Consider the following 27,254-nt stretch of genomic DNA (forward strand, 5'->3'; position numbering starts at 1 on the left):
AAGAAATTATGAATTTAGAATGTGGAATCTATATTCATCATAATTTCTAGTACCTCAGCTCAGCAGTACCTCAGATCTCAACAATTTCAACAATCATAGTTAAGCAATGCATGAAGCAGAGATAGCTGATAGATTATTATTATTATTATTACTAGACTGAACAGGAAATGAGAGAAAGTATGGATTTGTAGGAAGTGCGATATTTTGTTACACTACGAGTTAACGGATGCGAAACACTCTGAAGAAATGAAAGAAACAGAAATAGAACAAAGGCAAGAGTGACTGAGGGATTGAAAGAAATCAAGAATGTGACAGAGTAAAGCTGTCGGAATGTAAGATTTCAAGAAAGACTTGTTCAAAATGAAAAATTATAAGAGGAATATGTAGAGTGATATTAGATGTTTGGTGGAAACAAATGAAAGTGTGCAAAAGAATAGAATGAAAGAAAAAAAAAGGGTAAAAGAGGTGAAGAGTGATTCGAGAAGAGCAGTGTATGGAGATTCCATTGTCAGATGAGAGAGTCCATAAGGTTTGCTATCTAGGAGGGAGAATGAAAGATAATTCATGCTTTGGACATGAGGAGGAAACAAGCAAGAGAATTAGAGGTGGATGTGAGGAAAAATGGTTTAAGTGGACATAGGAGAATGTAAGGATGAATAACAGGAGGTTATTGAGGAGAGTGAAAGATAATGGTATAGTGGAAAAGGTTGTCAGTGTGTTACTGAGGTATGACAATAATCAATTGAGATGGAGAGCCAGAATCATGAATGATGTGCTAGCAGAGCTGTATGAGGAGAAGGAAGTAGAGTTTGTGAATGTATGGTGTGCATTTGAGGGAAGAATGGAATTATGCAGATGCAATGTACTATATTTGAATGACTTTGAAGTGAGTGCACTGGAGAAACTGTTGCAAGATGTATATGATGCAAGCAAGAGATCAGAAGTAAGAGATGAAGTAAAAGATTAGGAGAGTGGTATTGAAGAGACAGAAGTGCTTGGCAATGGAAATAGTGGTAGTATGAGAGATGAAGAGAGAATGGGAATGTAAGAGGAATTGGTAAAACAGACCCCTGAGGCACACCACTAGTAACTTTCCTTTTCCTGGATATCACTCCCCCCCCATACACAACTTGTTGATACCTATCAGATAGCCAGTCTCCAATCCAATGCACCAATCTAATATCCAACCTCATCCACTCTAGTTTGACTATCAACTTATCATGTGGTAATCTATTAAAAGCCTTTGCAAAATACTGTATATCCTTCTCCTCTGTCCATTGAAGCAGTCACCTTATTGTAATAAGTAGATTACTAAAACATGACCTCCCTTTAGTAAATCCATGCTGTCCATGAAAGATAATACCATTGTTTTCAACCCAATTCTGGATCCTAGTTCTCACAAGCTTCTGCAACAACTTAACTACAACACCTGACAAACAGATAGGCCTATAGTTTGATGCTTGAGTTCTATCACCTCCATTATGAAGTGGCACAATCTTGCCCTCCTTCAACTCCTTAGGACCTTGACACAGTGCAAGATTCATATTAAAAAAATATGTCAAGGCCGGCATCAACTCCCTGGCACATTCCTTGAGAATACGTGGCGATATATTATCAAGTCTCACAGCTTTATTAACATCTAGTTTACTCAACTCCCTCCCCATACACCTCTTGCTCACTTACAGTCAGTCTCTCTTCCCCATCATCAACTGCTCTCAATCTCTCCATGGTCACATTCACAAAATTGAAAGACCTTTATGAACTTCTCATTAAGTATCTCCACCACACATTCTGCTACAGCTGTCTTTATACCATTTTCTCCAATCAATGTCATCCTTCCATAATCATTCTTTCTTTTGCTGGCTACATATCAAAAGAACTCCTTAGGATTCTTTTTGGTTTCATTAGCTAACTGCTGTTCATACCTCTCTTTAGCTACCCTCACCAACCAAGTCATCTGCCTTGCCTGGTCTTTGTAGTCCTCATGGAATTGGTTATTTCCATTTCTCTTATGCTGCCTCCATAATGCCCTTTTTCTTTGTATTGCATACTTAATTTCTTCATTCATCCATTTCACCCCTACCTTATTTAACCTTTTGACTCTTGGAATACATTTAGACATTGCTTCTACTAGACAGTTCTTGAATATCCCCCCCAAGCTGCAATTGATCTACTTTTCAGCTAATTCCTAATTCTATGTTACACCTGCAAGCTGTCTTCTGAGTTCCTCATAATGACCAGCCATGTAGTTCCACACATACCCTTTTCTCACAGAGGTTCTCAAGGCTAGCAACCACCCAGATAATCACTTCACAGTCACTCTCACCAACTGGATGGTGATTTGACACCTCATTTATAATATCTTCTGATCTGATCAGATGAGCAAATCCAAGATCCATAATCCTTGTGTGCCATCTGTTACATACTATCTGAGGTAGTTGTCCCCTCAAAAGAATAGTGTATTTTGTCAGGATAGAAAGAACAAGAAGGGAGGAGAAGTGCTGCTAGTGATAGCAGGAGAATTATCTACATATAAGGTGGGCATGAAAGAAGGAAATAGAAACAATGGTTATGAGACAGTGTTGTATAAAGTGTTGGTGACAGGAAGACATATTTAATTGTATGTTACTATAGGTCAGAGAATGTGGAATCTGGTGATGAAGAAATGTGTAAACAACTAGGTTAGTGAACAAACCTAGTTGTTTACACATTTTCAAAACTTTTTTCGAAAATGTTATGATAAAAGAGATGCATTTAGAACAAAAACTGAAGGGTGATTATTATGGGTAATTTTAATTATGGTCGTAGAGATTGGAATGAAGAGATAACATTTGGTAATAAGGAAAATGAATTTCTTGAGTTCTTGAGAGACAACTATCTCAGGCATCATATAAAGCAGGGCATGCAAGGATCTAGAGCTTCAGATTCTGATCCTTTCATCAGAGGATGTAATTGTTAGTTTGGTTTTGCACTTTCCTTCCTGTTGGTGGGAATGATCATGAAATGATATATACCTGGGTTGTGGCTGCTGGCGATATGCAGACTTCTGCGAGGAAAGGATATAGCTTGGAATGAGGAGTGGAGCAGTAAGGAAATAAAGGTTTCATGAAAATTCATCGAAAAAACAGTTAATTGAAAGACAATTCATTGAAAAAACAATTCACCGAAAACTTTAACTAAAATTTCATTAAATTGATTCAGCCAAAGCAGAATTGCTAATATCATTTTGAAACTTTTTTTCGAAAATGTTATGATAAAAGAGATGCATTTAGAACAAAAACTAAACTGTGCTGACAGCTTCTTGTACTGACAACTTCTACTAATTCTGCTAAGTCAGAGAGTTATTGTAATACATAATTTGGACATGTTATTTCTTTGTTGCACCGAATATAGCTGAACTGAAAACTGGAACGGTTCAACATTTTCTTGCAATCCAATAATAATTCTATTTGAATTATTATGGGATGAATAAAATTCATCCCATAATAATTGCTGTATTGAATGTCGCATATTACTACTAGTAGCAATAATAATAATGGAGCCTGCGTAGGCTGGGTTTTCCTCCCGGAAACAGGCAAATCAGTCCCATGAACAGACATGAAACAGTTTTCAGACAAAAAAAAGACAATAAGAAACCATATTGTTCTATAATTATTCCTTATTAAAGTAGCATTGCTTTCTCACTCTGCACGGTTCAGTATTTGTTCTAAATGGATCACTTTTATCATAACATTTATGAAAAGTTAAAATTTTCAGTGAATTGTTTTTTCTATAAATTGCATTTTCGACGAATTATTGTTTGATGAATTGTTCGTTCGATTAATTGTCTTTTTGATGAATTGTCTTTCGATTAATTGTCTTTTTGATGAATTGTCTTTCAATTAATTGCCTTTTTGATGAACTCTCTGGATACTGAAATAAATGCTGCTTGGAAACTGACAAAAAAATACATAGCAGCATTAATGGGTGAATGTATCCAAAGGTCAAAAGGCTGAATAAGGTAGGTATAAAATTGATGAATGAGTAACTTAAAATAAAACCTAGAAGAAGAAAGCACTTTGCAGGCAGTATAAGATGAATAATGGTGATCAGTTACATGAAAAGTATAAAGAACAAGCCAGGAGTGTGACTCAGTTAGTAAGGAACACAAAAGTGCAGTATGAGCAGAAATTGGCAAGATGTTGTTAATGGATGAAAATGGTGGTAACTGTTACAGAAGATATTCTTGAGGTATTCAGCAAACAATTTATATGGGTGTTTTATTCTCATTAGGGTGTAATCATGAAAAACTCAAGTGTAGAGGACATAGCAGAGGATGGCTTAATTGCGAGTGATCAGGAGGTATTTGAGGAAATAAATAGCCTTGATGTCAATAAGGCAATAGGATTTGGTGACATACTCACCACGTGTCTTAAGGGAATGTTCCAGGGAATAGGCAGCAGCATTGGCATGCCTGTTTAATAAAAGTCTTGCAACAGCGCAAGTTCCAAGGGAGTGGAAGGAGGGTAAAATTGTTCCACTGCATAAAGGTGGTGATAAAGCTGTAGCTATTCAACCCATTTCTAAGATATAGAAATGGATTGATAACAGCAGTATTCTCCGGGGTTATCAGCATGGGATTGTTAAAGGGAGATAATGTTTTTCCTAACTTGTGTAGTATAACAGTCCATGGTTAGCTGAGTGGCTAACTGCGCACATTGCAAAAGTTGTGAAGACATCACATTGTATAATAGCAATGATGTAGATCAGGGGTTCCCAACCCTATGCCCACGGGCACCTTGGCGCCCGTCGACCAATTTGTGTGTGCCTGCCGCTGGTCAACCATGTGCCGTATAGTTTGAAATAATCATGCAACAATTCATGGTATGCTATATGATGCATGCGTTAATGACACAGGACAAGTATTAAATGCATACAATGTAAAGTAGATGCACATTCGAAGTTGTTCATTCCAGTTTAAGAACTGGAATATCATCATATTCTCCTAATTATGAAGCACTGACCAATGAAATGCCAAAGATCACACTAACTTACATATATTTAAATTTTTATATAATGTAAACTTTTAAGTAATAAAACATTTGATTATAATGTAAACTTTGTATGTATTCATTTAACAAAAGAATTCAAAAAATTTGCTTGAAAAAATAGATGGCTACCAGTATTTTAGAATGTGCTCTAGGAAACAAAAAGGTTGGGAACCCCTGATGTAGATTATCCTGATATGAGGAAATAGAGGTTATGATGCTAATGTATAAGATCTTGATCAGGATTGTGCACTGATTTGGTCAACATGTTTTCATGGTGATGAGGATATGTTAGAAAGGATCCAGAGAAGATTCACAAAGATGGTCAGTAGTCTTTGGAATGTGGAGTATGAGGACAAATTCAGACAATGTCAATTACAAAGCCTTGTCAATAGAAGGAGAAGAGGATGGATATGATTGAGACATATAAGCTAGTCTGGGGTTGTTATCAGGTTGTTATCAGGGATGTTATCAGGTTGATAACATCCCTGGAAACTGTATTAGGAGGGTGTTATCATAGGGTGTGAGGATAAGGTTCTTTACATGGAGAGTGGTTGGTGAGTAGAATGCATTGTCTGTGTGTGTTGTGAATGTAGACACATTGAGTCAGTTTAAGGCACAGTTACTGAGATTCGCATGATAGTTTGTACCTATCACAACATCTGACCTCCACGGAGTCTGCCTCCATGGAGGTCAGATGTTAATGATATTGTGTGATTGTTAATAAGGATTCCATTAGGTGGTGTATTGTGTGTGCTGCATGGTTATTAGCGGTTCTAAAAGATAACTAATTTTTTCATATTTTCTTATTATTATTCTCTTCTGTCTAAGAAGGGTTGAGTCTTCCCTTGAGCAGGATCTTCCAGTCTTCTCTATTCCTTACTGTTTGAAAATGTTCCTTATAAGTTCTACATCCTGAAATGTTCCTTATTAGTTTCAGCCAGGTGATTCTTGGTCTACCTAACATTCTAATAAATACTTTTCAGTTGGAAAAGTATTCTTTAGGATGTTAGGTAGTCTGTCAGCATCCATGTGTACAGCGTGGCCAAATCATCTCAGTTGTTGTTTTCTAATTTTTTCTAATATTGTCTTTTTATAAAGTAATTCTTGTCTGACTGTGCTATTTGTTTTCTTTTCTTTCGATATTTCATATTTTCATATAATGGATAATATTAAGATAATTTATGGTAATTTTTGTTTTAAACAGGTGTGTAATTGACTGAGTTATTTGTTTTGTAAATAAATGTTGTTTAAATTCTTTGTTTAAATACAAAATTGTTGGTATTGCACCAATGTGTGATAGAACAATGCCGATAAAGACCACTTTGTCTTGTGATTTGAATTTGTAGGATTGCAGTGCATGTGTGAGATGTATTTGTCAGAAAAATTAAAGGATATGTTGTAGGAAATTGAAACCGGAGAGAGAGAGAGAGAGAGAGAGAGTGTGTGCATTAAATGTTTCACAAGTGAGTACCTACTAGTTGATGAATGGAGCAAATGCCAATAAAGTGGATAGTAATGACTGTATGATGGAAAATGTTCGAAATAATGTCAAAAGTGTGATGTAGTAATAGAGGAGAATGAAAAGGAGATAAATAAAAAAAAGAGTACGCTTGAATGTTATCCTTCACAGAACAAAGCGCAAGATTGAAAAATTGCAGAACAGGCAATAAATTAGCAGGGCTGAGAAGAGAAAGAAGCAGGTCTTCTGAAGTAATAATAAGGACTAAGTGAACAAATGAAAAATAAAAGATAAGGTGAAAATTATGTGCAGAGATTCAGTGATTAGGGGAGAACTTAATGGAAGTTAACAAAATAGCATTTCCCTGGTGCAAAAATTCACGATATTAGTTACGCCATTTGGATGAAGAAATGGTAAGGCGAAAGAAAGATTCAGTGATTAGGGGGGGGGAACTTAATGGAAGTATCCTTGAAGTATGGAGTAATTACTTTGAAAAACTGCTAAATGAAATAAGCAGTGATGACAGCACAGTGATAAAAAACACTGACCAGGTATGCAGTCAGGAATACATATCCATACTTGAAGCAGAAAAAGCCATCATAGGCTTGAAATGTGGAAAGGCAGCAGGAGTAGATGATATTCGACCAGAAATGCTGAAGTATGGTGGTATAAAAGTCTTACAGTGGCTGCACTGCATAGTTCAGAAAGCCTGGACAGAGGGACGAATTCCCGATGATTTTAGTAGAGCTCTCATAGTACCCATATATAAAAAGGGAAATAAAACTGAATGTGAGAATTACAGAGGTATTTCCCTACTGAGTGTTCCTGGCAAGATCTATGCAAGTATACTTGAGAAATGGTTAAGAAGAATTGTGGAAGAAAAGGTTGGTGAAGAACAAGCTGGATTCAGGCCAAATAGAGGCTGTCAGGATCAGATCTTCACTTTACGACAAATAGTCGAGAAATCATGGGAATATAACAAAGATCTGTATTTAAGTTTTGTCGATTTGGAAAAGGCATATGACAAGGTCCCAAGAGAGAAGCTATTCAATACGCTGCAGTTATATGGTGTCAATGGGGCATTATATCAAGCAATACTTAGTCTTTATTTGAGTTGTAAGTCAGCAGTTAGAATTGAAGGAAGTACAGGAAGATGGTTTAATGTTAAATCTGGTGTGAGACAAGGATGTACATTATCCCCCCTGTTATTCATTATCTATATGGATCACATTATGAAGGAAAGTGGTATTAAACCTGATATCAAAATTGGAGATGTTAATGTCAGCAATTTGCTTTATGCGGATGATATTATACTTCTAAATAAATCCGCTACAAGTCTGCAAGATTCTCTGACTAAATTGAATAGCTGTTGTAATAGATATGGTATGAAGGTCAGCAATAAAAAGACAAAGACAATGAAAATAGGCAGAATCATTGAAAATGTCAACTGCGTTGTGAATGGAGAACCTGTGGAACAAGTAAAACATTTTAGCTACTTAGGCACGATTTTTACTGAAGATGGTAAATTAAATATAGAAATAGACAACAGAATCAGCAAAGCTGGTATGGCGGGAAGTCAATTGAATAAATTCATATGGAATAAGAGAGAAATTAGTCGGAACACTAAATTAGCTGTATACAAGACAGTGTTCAAACCAGTTTTAACTTATGGATCTGAGAGCTGGGTCAGAAGTAAAACACTTGACCAAAGACTAGAGACCAGAGATATGAGAGTCCTGAGAAAGATTAGAGGCATGAACAGATGGCATCAATGGCAATATCATATTAAAAATGAGGATATTAGGAAAGAACTTGACATTGTAAGCATCCAGGAATGCATTAGCAGAGCTAATCTCAGGTGGTATGGTCACTTAAATAGAATGGGAGAGGAAAGATTAGCAAAACAAGTGTTCTCTGCCAGGTTGGCAGGAAAACGACCCAGAGGAAGACCAAGATATAGGTGGATTGATACGGTACAAAGTGCCTTAGACGATAGAAATATAAGATCTGATAATGTTGGAGTCTTGACAAGTAACAGACTGATTTGGAGGAAAATTGTAGATAGGAAGTTAGTAATGATGTAATTTTTTCATGTAGTACTGTCATATCCTGTACACCCCTTGAGGGTACATGGCAGGAATTTGATGATGATGACTTAATGGAAGTATAACAAAATAGCATTTCCCAGGTGCAAAAATTCACGATATTAGTTATGCCATTTGGATGAAGAAATGGTAAGACGAAAGAACTACTTGTCTTGGTTGGCACAAATGATTAAAGAGGTGAGAAGTATTCTATGAGGAAGGATATAAAGGAGTTGTTAGAAGAAGCAAAACTGAAGAGTGAGAAGTGTGAAGATTGTAAATCTCCTGCCTATAATAGTGGCAAACTGAGGAGAAAGGCATTGGTAGCCAATGAATCAGTACGTAGGTTGTACAGAAGGAATGATGTAGGAATTGTGGATCTGTGGTCTGGGCTTGATTGAAAGAAGGATTTATATAATGCTGATGGACTGCATCTAAATGGTTTTGGTGTTAGGTGGCTAGAGAGAGCTTTGTTCTCTGAGCATGCTGAAGTGCATATTCAGGAAAACTTCAACAATTAAGTTGGAAGCAGGTGAGTTCGTGTTAAGTCACCCATGAAGCGAGTGAGGGTGAGAATGGCTAAATGTAGAATTTAGTCTCTCAAGCAAAAATATTGAATAGGATAGTCAATTCAGGAAGTAAAAGTGGGTGGGGGCATAAAGGAACACTGCAGTTTCTCTATACTAATGCCAGAAGTATCAAAAACAAGAGGGAAGAGTTTTTGGTATTGATTAATGCAACCTTGTCAAAAGTTTCAAGTGGTATATGTGGAACTATAAGTGGTATATGTGGTTATTGCTGTAACATATGTGACAGATACTGATGTGAGAAAAGAGGTCAATGAACTGGAGATTCTTAGGATATTACAGAATCTCAATGTAAATACAGCTGTGGAATTAGAATATCAGTTTGGTTTTTGTGAGAATGTGCAAAGGAACTGGCAATGCTTCTGACTAGGCTGTTTAATTTAAGTCTCAGCTCTTGTCGAGTTTCAAGGAAAAGAAAAGAGGACAAAATAATTCCCTTCTGCAAGGGAGATTCTATGACTGCAGTAGCAAATTATAGACCAATCAGTTTCTCAGGCATGATGGTAAATGTACTACAAAAATAGGTCAAAAAGAGAATTCAAGAATGGGTATATAAAAATATGATACTGTATGAGGAGCCATGTGGCTCTGTGAAGGGTTGATCATGCCATAGTGATTTAATAATGTTTTATAACAGAGTAATCTGAGTTGGATAAAGGAAATGGCTACAAGATAACTCTGCTGGATTTTGCAAAAGCATATGACAGAATACACATGGAACAATGTTATACAAATTAGAAAAAATGGGGGTAGATATGACACTGGTTATGAGGATAAAAGGGTGGCTGTTGGACAGATATCAAAAAGTGGTATATGGAGGGTCAGAATCAAAGTGAAAACTGGTAACTAGTGGTATACTGCAAGGTTCAGTGATAGGACCATTGAAATCGTATAGGAAATATCCTGAAAGGAAATATTCGGTTGTTTGCTGATGATACAAAATTAGGTAGAGAGTAATAGTTAATCAAGGTGATGTGGAGAGCTTGTAGGACAATTTAAATAGGCTGTTAGTATCGGCAAAAGACAATGGCTATCAGTTTAATGTGGAGAAATGTAAAGTCATGCATTTTGGGATAAATAAATTATAAGCTGTGTACCATATTGATGGAACAGTACTCCAGGAAATAGATGATGCTAGAGATTTAGGGGTGGTGGCAGTCAAAGAATTAAAGTTTAGAGAACATATTGCTAAGATACTCCCTAAGATTACTTGACTATTGAAGAACACACTAACAAGTGGAGATAAGGAAGTTATTTTTCTTTATAAGGCCTTGATATGTCCACATCTGGATTACTGTGCTCAGGTCTGATGTCCTGGGTTTCTTGGGAATGAGAAAGCAGCAGAACAGATTCAGAGGTGAGCAACCAAAATGGTGAGTGGGCTGTCTAATGTTCCCTATAAGGATTGATTGAGGGCGTGTGGATTGCAGAAGTTGGTTGAAAGGAGAAAAAGAAGGGATATGATAGAAACATTTAAGCTGCTTAAAGATTTTTATAGGATTGATACAAGAGAAATGTTTCAGCACTTGGCCAGAGTGGTCAGAACAAGAGCTCATCCCTGGAAGTTGAATAAAGGTGTGGTTAGTAGGGGTGTTAGGACTAGATTTTTTGCTTGTAGAATTGTGAAAGGTTGCCAGAGTCAGTTGTGGTGCACTATCTGTTAGTGGGTCCAAGGAGAGGTGTGATAGATCATGTGGATAGTTTGGGTTTTCTGTGGTGAGTCTTTGAACTCCATGGAGGTGCTTTATAACAATAAAAATAATATTATTATTTTATTAACCTGGAGTCAGAAGATGTATTGTGGGAGGTCAACACTAGTCAACACAAAGCCTATCATACCACTCCTTAAAATCATCCACAATTTGCACATTTGCCACCCTCTCAGGCAATGTGTGAAATACATTGTCTGAGAGGATGGTGAGCATTTACTTCATGCCCTTTTACTCACCACCTTCTCTTCAACTTCCAGGGATGGCCTCTTGTCCTTGCTCCTTTCCCTCATTCTGCCAAATGAAAAATCTCCTCAGTGTTAATATGTTTCTTCAACAGCTTAAATGTCTCAATCATATACCCCTCTTTGTCTTCTAACCACTAAACTCTGCTTGCCCTCAGTTTATCCTCATAATCAGCGTTGTACAGTTCTGATATCATTTTTCTTATTCATTTCTGCATCCTCTCCAATGTTACTTCATTCTCTTCAAATCCCAGTGACTGGATCTGAACACTGAAATCCAGATGTGGTTTGATCAAAGCTTTATACAATGGGACCAACACACTTTTATCTCTCATGGTCAATGTTCTCTTCTAGATCGTTGCAATTCTTTAAGATATCTTCACAACCTTTGCAATATATCTCAGAACCAAGTGAGTATGAAGCATCTGATCTGTTGATCCCAAATTTTAAAATTCTTACATTTAGTTGTATTAAACAGCCATCCCCATTTATTTGCTCACCTCTCTAGCTTATTCAAATCCTCTTGAAGAGCCAAAACTCCAGCACTATTACTAATAACCCTCCTTAGCTTCCCATCATCTGCAAACAAACTGAAAATCTCCACATAGTCCTGTGCCGATATCATTGACATAAAGATTGAATAGCAATAGTCCAGGAATGAACCCTGTGGAACTCCACTTGTAAGCATTCTACTCTCCCTGATACTACTCCCCCCTCTGATAGATATCCCCTTTGATTGTACCATTTCTGATAGATATCAGAGAGGTGTATATGGTACAATATCAATAACAATGTCATTCATTATTCCATTATTAATGGCTCATACACTACTGTATTTCTAAATATCAAATTTTTCAAATTTTTGCAGATAGAACATTAATAAGTTTTGTCTGAAACCTTGAATATGCTACTAGTTATAAATACCAAAATATATCAGGAATTTGATTTGTTTAGTAAATGGTAATAAATCCCAATTAATCTATCATTTTTTCTAAGAAATTGAAGTCATAATGCTATTGATAATATATAGGTTTTTCCCACTTTTAGCACGTGCTTCCATAACAGTCTTTTAAATTTTGAAATTGAAAGAAGTGTCTTGATACATTTCTTTTGCAATTAATCTAATATTGTAATAACAACAGAATAATAATTTATGTATTTGTAGGAATGTTGTTCTTACCCCAAGGAAAGATTTTCATTAGGAGGATCAAAACTTCGTGGGGATATATTGTTCGAGGTGGAGGAAATAAGAGATCTTGGGGTGATAGTGGATAAGGATCTGAAATTTAGGAGAAACATTGCCAAAATTGTGAGGACAATACAAAGAATTCTGGGAATGATGCAGAGGACACTTACTTATAGAAGTAAGGAGATTCCTTTTCCATTAAGCTCTGATTAGGCCACACATGGGCTACTGTGCACAGATTTGATAACCTGGTTTTCAATAGGACGAAGAGATGTTGGAAAGGATTCAAAGGCAACTGACTAAGGTAGTTTCTGATCTCTGGAATGTCAAATATGAGGAAAGGTTGAGAAGATGCAATTTACAGAGTCTAGTGGATAGGAAGAAGAGGAGTGATATGATAGAGAGACCTACAAGTTAGTAAGGGGTTGTTATAGGATCAATGTTGAAGAGGTTTTACAGATAAAAGCGGGCAATCGGAGGACATCCCTGGAAGCTGTATAAGGAGGAGGGTGTGAGCAAGGGAGTGAGAAGCAGGTTTTTTACATGCAGAGTTGTGAAGAATTGGAATGCCTTGCTTGAGAGGGGTGGCGTCTGCAGAGAATTTGAGTGTGTTTAAGGCACGGTATGATGAGCTGTGTGCATGACAAAAGGACCTCCTAGATGAATCTTTGACTCCATGAGATCTTGGGGTAATAATAATAATAAAAGGTAGAAGATTTATTTCTTTTGGATATTACACCATTTCTATAAAATTTGTTTTTGAATATAATTCTACTAACCTATGCAAACTGTGGCCATATTTTCATTTCTTACCTTAGAGCACCACTGACCATAATACCAACAGAGGTACAAAGAATTTCGGCCTCTTCCATAGAGTGGGTGGTGAGTATAAAAGCTCGGTTACTTTGAGGAGTACAGATGTCTTTAATACAGTTCCACAGCAGTCTTTTTGCTTTAGGATCCATTCCAGTGGATGGCTCATCCAGCAGTAACACGTTTGCATTTCCAAATAAACTGATGCCAAAACATAACTAAACAACAAAAATCCAATGTGAGTATATTCATTGTAAAATCAAAAAATATATATTTTTAAATAAAACCAAGTACAAATATATATCATAGAATAAGTTTTTTGTAATTAGCCTTTTTTTTTTAATTTATTCTAAGCCTCCATGTAGTCATAAGATTCATCATGAAAGATCCATTCTGACAGTCATAGTGGTTGTCACATGCAAACCTCATTCAGCATTGAAACAACATTTTAGGCTAAGCATTCCACTACCTTCCATGCAAAAATCTCTTCATTGCTTGCGTGCAATATTTTATGTTGCTTCCAGGAATTCTCTCATTCTTTCATTTCTTTTCCTTCACTATCTGATAGATATAATATCTTATCTACAACTGGCAGGTTTTTTACTTATAAATGCCAATCATACTGCCTCTTATTCATCTTATTTTCCAAGCTCTCCAGAAATGCACACATATTTTATCCTTCTAATCTTACAGAATGGTAGAATATGTGTACTCCTTCTTTAGGACTTCCTCATTGATCAGGCCAAGAAGTGGCCTGATCAATGTCTTATTAGAATGGTACAATTATTTGGTAGCAGGAATGCAATTCTCTTAATCCTTTTACAGTCCATTCCCTAAATCTCAATCCTTTATCCAATATTACTTCTTAGATCATCCATCTCCTCCAGATACAGATTTATATTTCATCCTCTGGGTACATAGAAGCTTACATTTTTAGACACTGAACTGGTATCTTCACTCATCTTTCACACCCCATAGGTAATACAGTATGGTACAAGAAAACTGAACTTCGATACCCCCTTCAGTACATGTGCTATGAGATATGCCATTTGACTGCATGCACATTAATAGAAGAGCACGTGTAGAGTCTATGGCATTACATTTAGTTGTAGCAATGGTGTTGACGTTGAAAGAAAAGACATTTACTGTTGAGCACTATTTTCATTCATATGCAATTGGTAGAGCAAATGGTACAAGTCTAGGACATGTTTATGAGCAGTTTGTTTGTCATTTCTGTAAGCATCCCCCAAGCAATATGCCTTAATTGAGAGGTTCTGATGTACCAGAAGTATTATGTTGCAATGCAAAGGTCATTTGAGGAGATCATGAACTACTAATACAAATGAGAATCACGAGTGCGCACTGGAGAAAGTGTTACAGTCTCCGAAACCCAGTCAATGCTGAACAGAGGTAAAACTTGAGATACCGGGGCAGTCACTACAGAGAATCCTTAAGGATTTAAGAAGTTGGGTGCCTTTTCATTTTATTTAGGTGGGACAGTGTTTAACAGTAAGAGACTATGCCACAAGGTGGGAATACTGTGCATATGTGCTGGCCAATGTCTGTGAAGATTCGTCCTTCTTCCATAATGTCTGGTTCTTGGACAAAGTACATTTCTATTTAAGTGGTCATCTAAAAGAAAGATCCACAGGTTTGTTGAGACCTAAATTTGTCCAAGAGAAATCGCTTTATAGCAACAAGGTAACCGCATTGTGTGTGGTTTCTAGTCATGGCATAAATGAGCCCTACTTCATTGAAGAGGGTGGTATAACCATGACATTGAATAGTGAATGCATTGGTTCTGTTCAGTCAGGATTTGGATAGGATGAGTCGTGCAAGAAACATTCCATTTTGTGCATAGGTATTCCAACAGGATGGAGCAATCTGTCACAATCATGTGGTTCTAGAGCCTGTTTATCAGAACACTTCCCTGGGAGACTCATTTCGAGGTTCACAGAATTCCTGTACCATTCACATTCTCCTGATCTCGCATCACTTGATGCCTTCGTTTGAGATATGTTGAAGGAATGGGTATTCCACTGTGACCTACTTCAAACCTTGATGAACTAAGGGATAAAATTACATGGTATGTCCAGCAGATGTCCCAACCCTTGTTCACCAAGATGACAGAGAACTTTTCATGCACTACTAAACCTGCTTGAAAGACAAGATGCCCATTTCAAGCACATTATCTACTGTCGTTGATGCTTTATTTGACCAAGATTCCACCGATAGCTGTGGATGTACATATCACATGTACCATTTATGCTAAACCATAAATTTATATCGTTGTAGTTATTATTATTATTATCTGAGACCTCCAGGGAGTCAAGGACTCATCGAGAGAGGCTGTAAGTTACCCAACCCAACTATCATACCTGCCCTTGAATTCATTCACACTAGATGCACTCACTACTCGTAAGGGCAAATTATTCCACTCACTCACTGCTCTCTGGGAGAAAAACCTAGCTCTTACTGCAAATAAATTTAACTTCCATGGATGCCCCCGTGTTCTCTCCCCACCTTCCATATAATGAAAAATTTCATCATTTGAAATGCTATAACACCCATTCAAAAGTTTATAGATCTCTATCATATCACCCCTCTTTCTCCTGTTAACCAGAGTCTGTAATCCACATACTTGCAATCTGTCCTCATAATCTAAATCCCATAATACAAATATAATCTTTGTAACTCTTCTTTGCATCCTTTTCACAGCTTGTTTATTCCCTTGGAACCCGGGAGACCAAATTTGCACACAGTAATCCAAGCGTGGTCTTATCAAAGCCTTATAAAGAGGCAAAATTACTTCCTTATTAACATATCCTTACATGTCAAGGTTCTCTTCAACATAACAATTATCTCTGAGTTGTATTTGCAACTTTTGCTATGTGACCTTTGAACTTTAAATTCTTATCCACCAATACACCAAGATCCCTTGCCTCTTCAGTTTCTTGTAGCATAACCCTGCTATTCAGTACTATTTTTTTTTTTAAACCATACTGTATAAGTAGATAAATAGAGGATTTCACTCTCACATACCTTAACTCATTTTCTCTCAGCTTTATCACTCCTTTCTAACATATCTCCCTTAATGTGTTAGGCTTGATGACCTGTCACAGACAAGTAATTCTGGCTTAATAGAAACCTAATGAAGGCTCTGATAGGGGGTTAATAATTCTGAATAGTCTGCTATAGACTATTCAGAATTGTCAATTACTGTTGTCGGAAACTCAGGTTTTCACCCCAGAAAATAGATTACTATCCCATCTGGAGAGGAAATAACCTCTACTACTACTGTATATGGTGAATTGGCCAACTCACCGTCACTTGAAAAGTCCTTGATATCTTAGATGGGATTTGAACTCAGATTTTTTTAACCAAAGGACATCAGTGTTACTGACTGAATTATAGAAGCTCAGTAACATCTAACATACTGAAATATCTATCGCTTTAAATTTGTTCTCACTCATTTTCTCCTCTTTTGTATTAATTAGCATCATTATCATCATTCATCTGTCTCATCCTCTTTCATATTACTTTCATTGTCATTTATCTGTGGCTATGTTTCATCTTTAGATGCTACCACACTGCACTCAATACACATAATTGTTATAAAAATTCACCAGCCAAGGATAGTCAATAATCACAACCATAGTTTGGGGATAGAGGAAAAAAAGGAGGGCATATCTCTCGCCCTACTTTAAAATTTCAAAGGAATGGGTCCCAGAAAAGTTTAAATAGCAATGCAAGACATATCTGCATTTAAAAGAAGTTTCAATTAAATCAGTAAAAGTACTTTGTAATTTTTTAAGCCTCTGGAGAATCAAAAAATTCATTATGGGTGGTCCATCCTAGCAATCACAGACCACCCATGCCTCATGTTAAACTCATTTAGAAATGAACCCTATACACTCACCTCAGGAGGAGCATATCGCTTTATACTCCTCATTTTGGAAAATGACAGCAGCATATGATGGTAGAGATTCATAGTAAAACAACAGCCTCTGAGAATCCATAAATTATACCAGAAATAAGATGATTATTATGCCCCCAAATAGTTAGTGTGATCATGTGGTTTTGAACTAGTAGGTAACAATACAGGTTAGAAATTTGACTAATGAGTGACATATGTGGAACTATAAAGCCATGGGATGATAATAAACTGGAAGTTGGCTTGATGCAGTGTCATGACATGGTATGGGAAATCAACAGTGCAAAGAGGACATGAAGGAAGCTATCCCTTACTTCATGCAGAGTTGGGAAATAAATTACACAGGAGTTAAATAGACAATGATGAATTGAGAACAGCAATCAATGAATGGTATGCTTGCAGAGTTGTTGAGGAAAAATGAGTTCTTGTAGATAGGTTTATACGTTGGTAACATGTGACTATTAAATTATTTAAGGAATTTACAATATATACTGGAATATTAATTAAAAGAAACTTTAATAAATACCTCCTATATTTCAGCAATGTCACATTGCCATCTTCATAGGAACATACAACTATGACATCTGTATGCAGGCACTACAAAGAGGAAATGAGGCAGAAGAGAGAAAACTGATATTGTTCCTAGAGTCTTAAAGGTGCCCCCCCCCAGCAGGCTATATTGGGTTGTCTTGGCTGTTGGGCTGAAGTTCTCAAGATGCAAGCTTCCCAAATTTGGGACAGTCTCGTGCACCCAAATTTGTTGAGGTTTGGAAAGTTTTTTAGAGCTGAAGCTGATTCTATGAACAATCTCTCGTATTTAAATTTGCTGTGGTGTAATAACGTGGCTTTCTTCCAGCGTGGCAGGTATCCAGAGTATGGTCTGCAAGCCCAGAGCAGCTGTAATGGTGAAACCGGATGTAGCCTTTGTGTTCCAATATCCTGACATTTGCTGTCCTGCCTGTTTGGTCAAAGTAGGACAGTTTACAGCTGCAAGGGACCTGGCATACTCCGGGTAGGTCTAGGGGAAGTGGCTGGTCTTTGGTGGAGCAGATAAGGGATGCCAATTTCTTATATGGTTTGTAACAAGGTCAGGTATTTTTTTAAGATTTTAGTTAACTTTTTGGAGGTGCCCTGGATATAGGGAATGGTGATGGATTTAGTGTAATCTTTGTTATGAAGGGGGGGGGGGGAGTGGTTAACTGGTTTCAATATTTTTTGGATTTTTTTGGAGGTTGTAGCCATTGGCTAAGAAAGTGTTAAGGATGTGGTTCAGTTCAGTGGTTAGGGCATTGTCATCTGAACAGATTAATTTTGCCCTGTTATATATTTATAACCTCATATTGTTGTTGGGGGGGGGGGGGATTGCTGGTGAATGCATCTGCCTGTACAGGTAGGTTTTCTGTAAACAGAGAAGGCCAAGATCCATCAGGCTGGTGACTGATTAGCGTGTCTAGAAAGGGAGACTGTTGTTTTGTTCTTTTTCCAAGGTGAACTGGATTCTGGGGTGTTGGTTGTTTAAGTGTGTGAAGAAGGAGTGGAGTGTATCTGAGCCATGTGGCCAAATAGCGAGCACATCATCAATGTAGCATAACTAAGCAGTGGGTTTTTGTGGGGCTGAGTTTAAGGTTTTCTCTTCAAAAGTCTCCATAAAGAAGTTGGACAGGGGTGGGGAGAGTGGTGAACCCATGGCTTTTCCCTCTATCTTTTTTGTAGAATTTCCCTTGCCAAACGAAATAGCCTGAGTTCATTGTGAACTGAAATAGGGCTGAGATATTGGGAGGAAATTTGGCTTGGATGAGCTCTAATGTTTCCTTGAGTGGGACATTTGTGAAAATAGGGAGGAGATGTCAAAACTGACCATTACTTCAGTGTGTTGGAGTGAGAGGTTTTCTATACTGGCTTTGAAGTGGGCTGAGTTTTTTATGTGTGGTGGTGTGTTACTAGTATAATGTGTGAGCGCTTTGGCTAAATGTTTGGTTAATTTATATGGGGGGGGGGAATCAATGCCACCCACTATTGGACATAATGGCATATTTTGTTTATGTATTTTTGAAGTCCATATATTTGAGAGGAGTCTAGAGTTAAAAGGTTTTAGTTTGTTAGTAACTTCCACAGGCTAAGAAGTGACCTTCTTAAGGAGCCTTTGGAGTGTTCTAATTTGGGAGCTGGTGGGATCTTATTCAATAGGGGGTAGGTAGCCAGATCTTACAATAAAGCATTAAGCTTATCTGTATAGTCATTTTGGTTGAGAACCACAGTGGCATTTGGAAAAATGAGTTCATTTTGTGAACATGTGGGATGGATGGGACGTTATAAAAGAGATGGGCTACATTTAAATGGATGTGATATGAGTTAGCTGGAGAACCTGTTTCAGTAAGAGAAAGTAATGGCAGAAGAGAATGGTAGATCTGAAGAAGCAAGAGGTGACATAGAAAAGCAGGAAAGTAGGGTGGTAGGAGAGCTTGTGAATGGAGAGGTGAGTGGCATGAGTGAAGAGAATGAGAGAGCAGGAACAGAGGAGACAGACACGGAAATGGGGGGGGGGAATCAGGGTGAACAGAGAGAAATTGTGAAGTGTGGATGATGGACACAGGAGTAGATGTATGAATGTACAAGAAAGGATCAAGACTGCCAATGATGTGGGGAGTAGCATTTAGGTCTGGTGAGAGGTGCAAGATCAGTGATGAGAGAGAGAGAGAGAAATTGGAAAGAAAGAAGGGGGTTGGAAGGAATCATAGCTGAGAAGTGGAGAGCAGGTCTTGTTATAGAACTAGAAATGAACTAGTGTGTATGTTTATGAATACCAAGAGGTACACAATGTTAAAATATATCCACATTCACTATATTCTCATGCATTATACTCATGAACTCTCTATGCAAAGAACTTGATATTTGCTCCCTTGTTAACATCCTCCTTATAGTTTCCAGGAATATCCTCTTGTTTTAACCTTGTCTTCCATTCTATGAAAAAATGAAGATTGACCTTAGTCAATCTTCTCTGTACCCTTTCAAATATATCCTCATGAGCATGAAAATCATGTGTCCAAATCTTTGCAGAGTAATCAACAATCAAATCAAGGCCTTATACAATGAAACCATAACCTCATTATTTATGTATGTCATGGTAATCTTCATCTTTTCCACAAACTAATGTGATGACTTCATAACTAATGCAATGTAATTCCCTAAACTTGAGGTCTTTGCTAGCACCACCACTCTCAAATCTCTAATTTTCTCTACCTCCTTCAAAACTGCCCCACTAAGCATATGCTTTGCATCTCATCCTTGCCTACCAAATTTCAAAACAATTCACTTTGCAACACTGAACTGATCCACTCACTTACCAACTCATACAATCCATTCAACTCCTCCTGCAATGCCACAGCATCTGCCTTGACTCCTCATCATTCTCTTCCCAATTACAAATCATCTGTAAACAGTTGTATATCTCCAGTTTTAATCTGTCTTCATATCATTACTAAACCTATCTCAATATCATTAAAAATACAAATAAACAAGACTGACTTCAAAAATTAATGGAATTAATTAGTACTGATTAATTATCTAGAGTAGTCCTAAAACTTGAGGTTGCCAGAAAGCATTCTGAATAAACAATAATAAAATTTTATTATATATAATTATTATATTATATTAGCAGGTTATGCTACAGGAAACTGGGAAAGCAAGGAATCTTGGCATATTGGTGGACAGGAATTTGGAGTTCAAAGGTGACATAGCAAAAGTTGCAAATACAACTCAGAAGATAATTGCTTGACATCTAAGAATAAGATCTTATTCTTAGATGTCTGAGAATAAGAAAGTTGTTTTGCCTCTTTATAAGGCTTTGATAAGACCACACCTGGATTATTGTGCACAGTTAATATTAGTAAGTGTAAAGTTATGCACTTTGGTGTGATGAGATTTCCAGCAGTAGGTTATATTTGCTGGCTTATGCTACAAGAAACTGATGAGTCTAGGGATCTTGGTGTAATGGTGGATGGTAATTTGAAATTCAAAGGTCACACAGCAAAGTTGTAAATATAACTCAGAAAATAACTGCAATGTTGAAGCGAAACTTAACATGTAAAGATAAGAAAGTCATTTTGCTTCTTTATAAGGCCTTGATAAGACTGCATCTGTATTATTGTGCAAAGATTCAGTCTCCCAGATTCCAAGGGGGGACTGAATCTTGATTATGGGATTTAGATTATCAGGACAGATTGCTAGTATGTGGATTACAGACTGGCTAACAGGAGAAAGAGGGGTGATATGATAGAGGTCTATAAACTTTTGAATGGGTGTTATAGGATAACATCTGATGAAATTTTTTGTTATATGGAAAGTGGGGAGAGAACATGGGGCATCCATGGAAGTAAGATTGTTCACAGTCAAGAAAGGGGTAAGAGCTGGATTTTTCTCTCACAAAGCAGTAAGTGAGTGGAATAGTTTGCCTTTAGGGGTAGTGAGTGCATCTAGTGTGAATGAATTTAAGGGAAGGTATGACAGCTGGTTTGTGTGATTTATAGCCTCCCTCAATGAGTCCTTAACTCTCTGGAGGTGTCAGATAATAATAATGATAATAATAATTAACAATAGATGCCACTTAGCTTCTAAAGCTGGATATTTTAGATGAAAGATGTTCATTGATAGCTTGATTGGTTGAGGGGTTAGGTTGTACACACACACTCAAACCAAAGGCCAATGGCTTGAATTCTGTTGTTGATGAGGGCATTTGTGGTTGTGTTTAGATGGAAGATAAATTTCATGGTGTGAGACTAAGGCATGCTTATTGGAAGCCTGAAGTGGCTTGAAAAAGTTCCATGTTTGGACTCTAGAGCACAGTTTTCAGATTATTATTATTATTATTATTATATAACACCTCCAGGGAGTCCAAAGGCTCATCGAGGGAGGGCACCTACTCCACAACTCTCCGTCTCCACCACTCCACCAATCGCAACTACCTTCATCATCTACACCAATACCATCTACTGCCGACTACCACCACTAGTATTTTCACAGACAATCACAAACATCCATGCCTACGGCGGGATTTGAACCCACAGCCTTTTGGATGGAGAGTGGATATGCTAACCACTCGGCCAACTGGGTTGGCTGGCCAAATGGTTTAATAAACAAATAATAATAAGCTCAGCTTGCCAATGGTACTACTGTACTGCAGATTCACATTCTTTCATGAGTGATTGTCATAAAAAAAAATTAATAAAATATAATTTGGTCAGCATACAGAAGAACCAGTGTGTTTATTGGAAGTGGCTTGAAAAAATTCCATATTAAGTTCCTAGAGCAGTGGCTTCTGACCTAATGTTCAATTCTTACCTACCCATGACATTGTTAGTATGTATCTTGCTATTGGATACAGAATGAATGAGGATGGATTAAGCATTTTGAGACTTAGTCTAATTGTATTCAATACTGAAGTAAACCATACACAGATTATGATGGTAAGATTCCTATGCTGATTATCCCCATACACACATTCACTACTACTTTAAACATCCACTGTTCTTGGAAGTTTTTTTTTCCACTTGGTTAGACTATAATAAATTTAGTTTAATCTTTTATCCAAGTGTAAGCAAACAAAGTTTGTGCCTGAAGTATCTTCAGGACTAAGGCAACTCGTGGTGAATGTCGAAACTGGTTGGAAGCTTGGGTGATGAATGGCAATGCTGTAGCCCATGAAGTTTTAACCAAGGCTCAGCTGTTGCTGTCACCCAGGTCCTGGATGGGGGTAATGAATGGCAATGCTGTAGCCCGTGAAGCTAACTGAGACACAGCTGTGCTGTTACCCCTTGGATGAGATATGAGCAAATGAGCGGCTCTGCTTGGTGGTGGGGTGAGCCTGCCATGGTGTAGAGCCAACCGGTTCTGAGAGTTCTTCTCAGTGGCAAGGTGAGCCTGTTACTGAGAGGAACAATGCTGAGTTTTTGGAGTTTCACCTGTACTTAAACATTCAATAAAGGTCGAAACTGGTCTGGGTAGTGATTTCCCTTAATGCATAGCATTATACATGTCCGCAAGGAGATGCACTTTGCATTATGGGAGATACCGAGACAAGGAGTGATGAGAGCTTGGTCCACCTTTACCATGAGTTGCCTCAGTCTTCAAGATGCTTCAGGCACAAACTTTGTTTGCTTACATTTGAATAAAGGATTAAACTAAATTTATTATCCACTGTTCTTATTTTGTCCCTCCATGTCCTCCTGTTCCTCTTGCATTCCCATTTTCTCTTTATATCTCACACTCCTACTATTTCCATTGTTGAGCACTTCAGTGTCTTTCGTTCCACTCTTCTGATCTTTCATTTCATCTTTTACTTCTTCTGATTCATGAGTGCATCCAACACTACACTTCCTTCTAGTACCAGTTTCTCCAGTTCATTCACTCCAAGTCATTTAAGTGCAATTCATTTCTTTTTGTACAATTCCATTCTTCTCTCAAACATATGTCACATATCTACGAATTGCACTCCCTTCTCGTCACACAGCTCTACCAGCATATTATTCATGATTCTCGTTGTCCATCTCAACTCATCATTGTCATACCTTAGCAACACCGTAAACCTTTCCCACTATACTGTTATCTTTCACTCTCCTCAATAACTTCCTGATATAATCCTTACATTCACCTTATGTAAGAATAGACATCAGAAAGTTATTCTGCCTTGTATCCAAAGCATGAATTATCTTGCTCATTCTCCCTCCTGGAAAGCAAACCTTATCTACTCTTTCATTAACCAACCTTTTATAATGGAATCTCCACACACACTGATATTCTTGAGTCATTCATCATCTTGCTTTCATTATACCCTTTTACCTTCATTCATTTGTAGCCACTAAACGTCTAATATCACTGCATATTCTCATATGATTTTTCATTTTGAACAACTCTTTCTTCAAATCATACATTCTAGCAAATTGACTCTTTGTTGCTCCCACAGTCTCATTTCCTCTCGTTCTGCTGCACCTTTCTTCTGCTTCCTCATTCCTACTTCCTTTCACTTCCATATGACTTACCTTCATTTCTTCAATCTTGCATTCTCTTACTCTCTCAGTTTCTAACTTTCATTCCATTATTCACACTGTCTCTTTCACCCATATTTATGCTAACTTTTATTTCTTCTGTCTACCAAACTTGCTCTCTTCTCCTTTTCAATCTCCACAAACACATTTTTCACATTTTGCCATGCATAAATGCTACACCCATTACATCGAACCATTTTCTAAAGTTCACATTGTTAATAGTATTTGATCCTGGGAATGCAAAGTGTGCAGATCGCGTTTGTATTGGCATTATATTCTGTTCAAGACAAGATTCCATAATTCAATAAAATAAAAAAAAAGTCACTAACAAATCCACAAAGCTCAATAATCATGCAGGTACACACTAAGCTATCAAAAATAAACAATATTATATTAAATGCAAGCAATGTCTCCAATTATTACACAAAATAGCACTTATCTTTTATGGTGCTCTTTAGATATGATATGTATATAGTGGGGCTCTAGTGGGCAAATTTTTTTAAAATGAATAGCGAAGATGTAAAAGCTTTTTTTTTTTCACTTGGTTATAAATTAAATTGACAATGCTAAGAAATGTTATTCATGTTTAATCCTTTATTGAAGTGTAAGCAAACAAAGTTTGCACATGAAGTTTTTTCATGCCTAGGCTACTTGTATATAAAGGTGAATTAATGTAAAGGTAATAATTCACCTTCAAATTAATTCCCTTAGTAATGCAAACACACCTCCATTTGGGTATATACGAGTACAATGTCATGCATTTTATAGTCCTGTTTCCTTTATCCAAGTGTAAGCAAACAAAGTCTGCACATGAATTTTCTTCATGCCTAGGCTACTTATATAATAGAGTCTAATGACTTCACATTAATTACCTTAGTACCCCATTATGCAAAACACCCCTCTTTTTGGGTATTCATAATGTTATGTATTATGGGATATATGTGATTTCTACATTATTAAACTTTGGTATCTATCTTTTCTGCATCTGACTGTCACTGATGAGACCTCAATAAAGGTTGAAACTGATCTGATTAGTGCACCTTCCCATAATGCATAGAATTATACACTCAAAAGGATGTGTGTTTTGCATTATGGAATACTAAGACAATTAATGTGAAGTCATTAGTCTCTGTATATAAGTAGTCTAGTCATGAAGAAACTTTCCATGCAAACTTTGTTGGCTTACGCTTGCATAAAGGAGTAAGCAAGAATATGATTTCTTGGCATTTTTAATTTTATTTATAACCAAGTGAAAAAACATTTTATAACTAGCTTTAATCTAGAGTATTTTAATAATGAGCTGTCACCATGTATATGGGATATATATATGATTACTGTATTATTAAAACCTAGATATCTCTTCTGGGTCTTCCGGATTCCACTGATGTTTCAGTGGAATCCAGACCCAGAAGAGATTTTGTGTGGATAGGAGAAGTCTGCTGAAGTTGTCTTGCAGCTGCTTTGGTGGATTCTTTCCCTTGGATATGAGCAGATCTGCTTGGTGGTAGGGTTAACTTGCCACTGGGTAGAACCACCACTGAGTAATGAGTTAAATGATCCTTTTGGTCACTCACTGAGATTAGAGTAATCCCTCAGATTACTCTAATCTCAGTGAGTGAGATTAGAGTAATATAATAATTAAAGATAAGCCTTCATGTTTGGAGAATTCCCTTTACTAATATAGTGGAACCACTAAAGTGGTCTCAATCACTGCATTCTTAATAGATGACCATAGTAGATGCTTTTATGTAATGGGCAGTAATATTGTCCTCTATGTAAGGCATGGAACTCTTATTCCATTTAATGTTATGTTAATGTTTTGATGTGTGAGGGAAAAATGAAAAGTCAGGACCGAGTTGTATTCTCTGTTGTAATCGATGTCTTCAATATGTTCTTTCTGTCTGATTTCCAAACTTCTAGATGTCTCTCCTATGTATGAAATGCCACAAGAACATGGAATATTATAGACCTCAGGATATTTGTAGAAATGGTTGTGATCTTTAGGAAAATGCAGTAAACCTTGTATAGTCAAAGTGGACTCAAAAGTCATTCTCATGTCATGAGATTTGAAGAATTACCAGTGGCAGTTCATCCATAAGGGCTGTAGCCCCTCCAGTATAAAATGAAAGTTCCTGTTTTATTATCATCGTTTTTAAATTTTTATATATTTATCTAAAAACCATTATTTTCTTGTTTGTAATACAATACTGCTTGATAGTATTTTATATAATTCATTTTGGCAATAGTTGTATTTTGCAATAGTCAATGTGTGGTGCAGGCTAGGGCTAGTATACTCAATGCTGGAGCTGCATTCAATGCAGACCGCACCAAATCGCTACCTAGTGGGGATAATATAGTAGGGGTTACACGTGATTTACATGCAGTTTGAGTAGCATTACAGCCCAAGATACATTGCTACTACACGCACACAAACAATACCAATTAACGTCATTGTCATTATTGTAGGGAAATATTGAGCATTTACTAGCATTTAATTTATATCTTTGTAGAAATGAACAAAGAAAAGAATTCTGTTAAATATTTGCAAAATATAAAATTTTCAAGCCTGGAACTGCAGAAAAAACTTGAAATGAAAACATTGGGACATCTTACACCTGATTTAAACATTTTAATTCATGTTATAAATATCAGAGTTAAATTTTCTATCGAGTAAAATTTTTTCAATCCCTATCAATTTTTATTTTTTACTTTTATTGCTAGAGCCCCACCAATACAAATTCTTACAAGCCACCACTGGGAGCTACCAATCTCGAGTGAAAATCTATCAATCTAAAGGATGAAAATTGAAGTCCTGTAGTGAATATTCAGGATTTTTCTGTGGATCAGGAGTAGAGAATAGCAATTTTTATATGAATTTCTTTGAATAAATATGTTACAAACAAGTAGAGTTTGTAAATCTTCCTTCAACCCCAACTACTTGTTTGCAATGGACACAAGTGAAACTAAATTATAATGGGAGGAATGGTGAGAATCTATGTGTAAAAGTGGCAATGTTATGTAGCTATGCTAATGATGGGAATGGGCATTATCATGGAAATGATTATGAGGAGAGAATGATTCTGTGTTCGTCTGTTTCAGACCTATCAAATATGTGCAAGGATGTCTGATTAAGTAAGGAACAAGATAAGAGCAGAGATAAGTTTTCC

General features: G+C 36.9%; 1 protein-coding gene across 1 annotated transcript in view; it reads right to left on the reverse strand.

The window, feature by feature from the left end:
* LOC150092928 (cholesterol transporter ABCA5-like) overlaps positions 1-27,254 on the reverse strand; it is a 640,434-nt gene that overhangs the window by 49,928 nt on the left and 563,252 nt on the right. Inside the window, exon 23 of the mRNA XM_090414108.1 lies at positions 13,114-13,331. Coding sequence (XP_090270234.1) covers positions 13,114-13,331 — 218 coding nt within the window. The remainder of the gene's footprint in view (positions 1-13,113; positions 13,332-27,254) is intronic.

Source organism: Typopeltis vanoorti, chromosome 24 (genome assembly GCF_054136105.1).
Source record: "Typopeltis vanoorti isolate ZY-2024b chromosome 24, IOZ_Tvanoo_1.0, whole genome shotgun sequence".
Classification (NCBI taxonomy): Eukaryota; Metazoa; Arthropoda; class Arachnida; order Uropygi; family Thelyphonidae; genus Typopeltis; species Typopeltis vanoorti.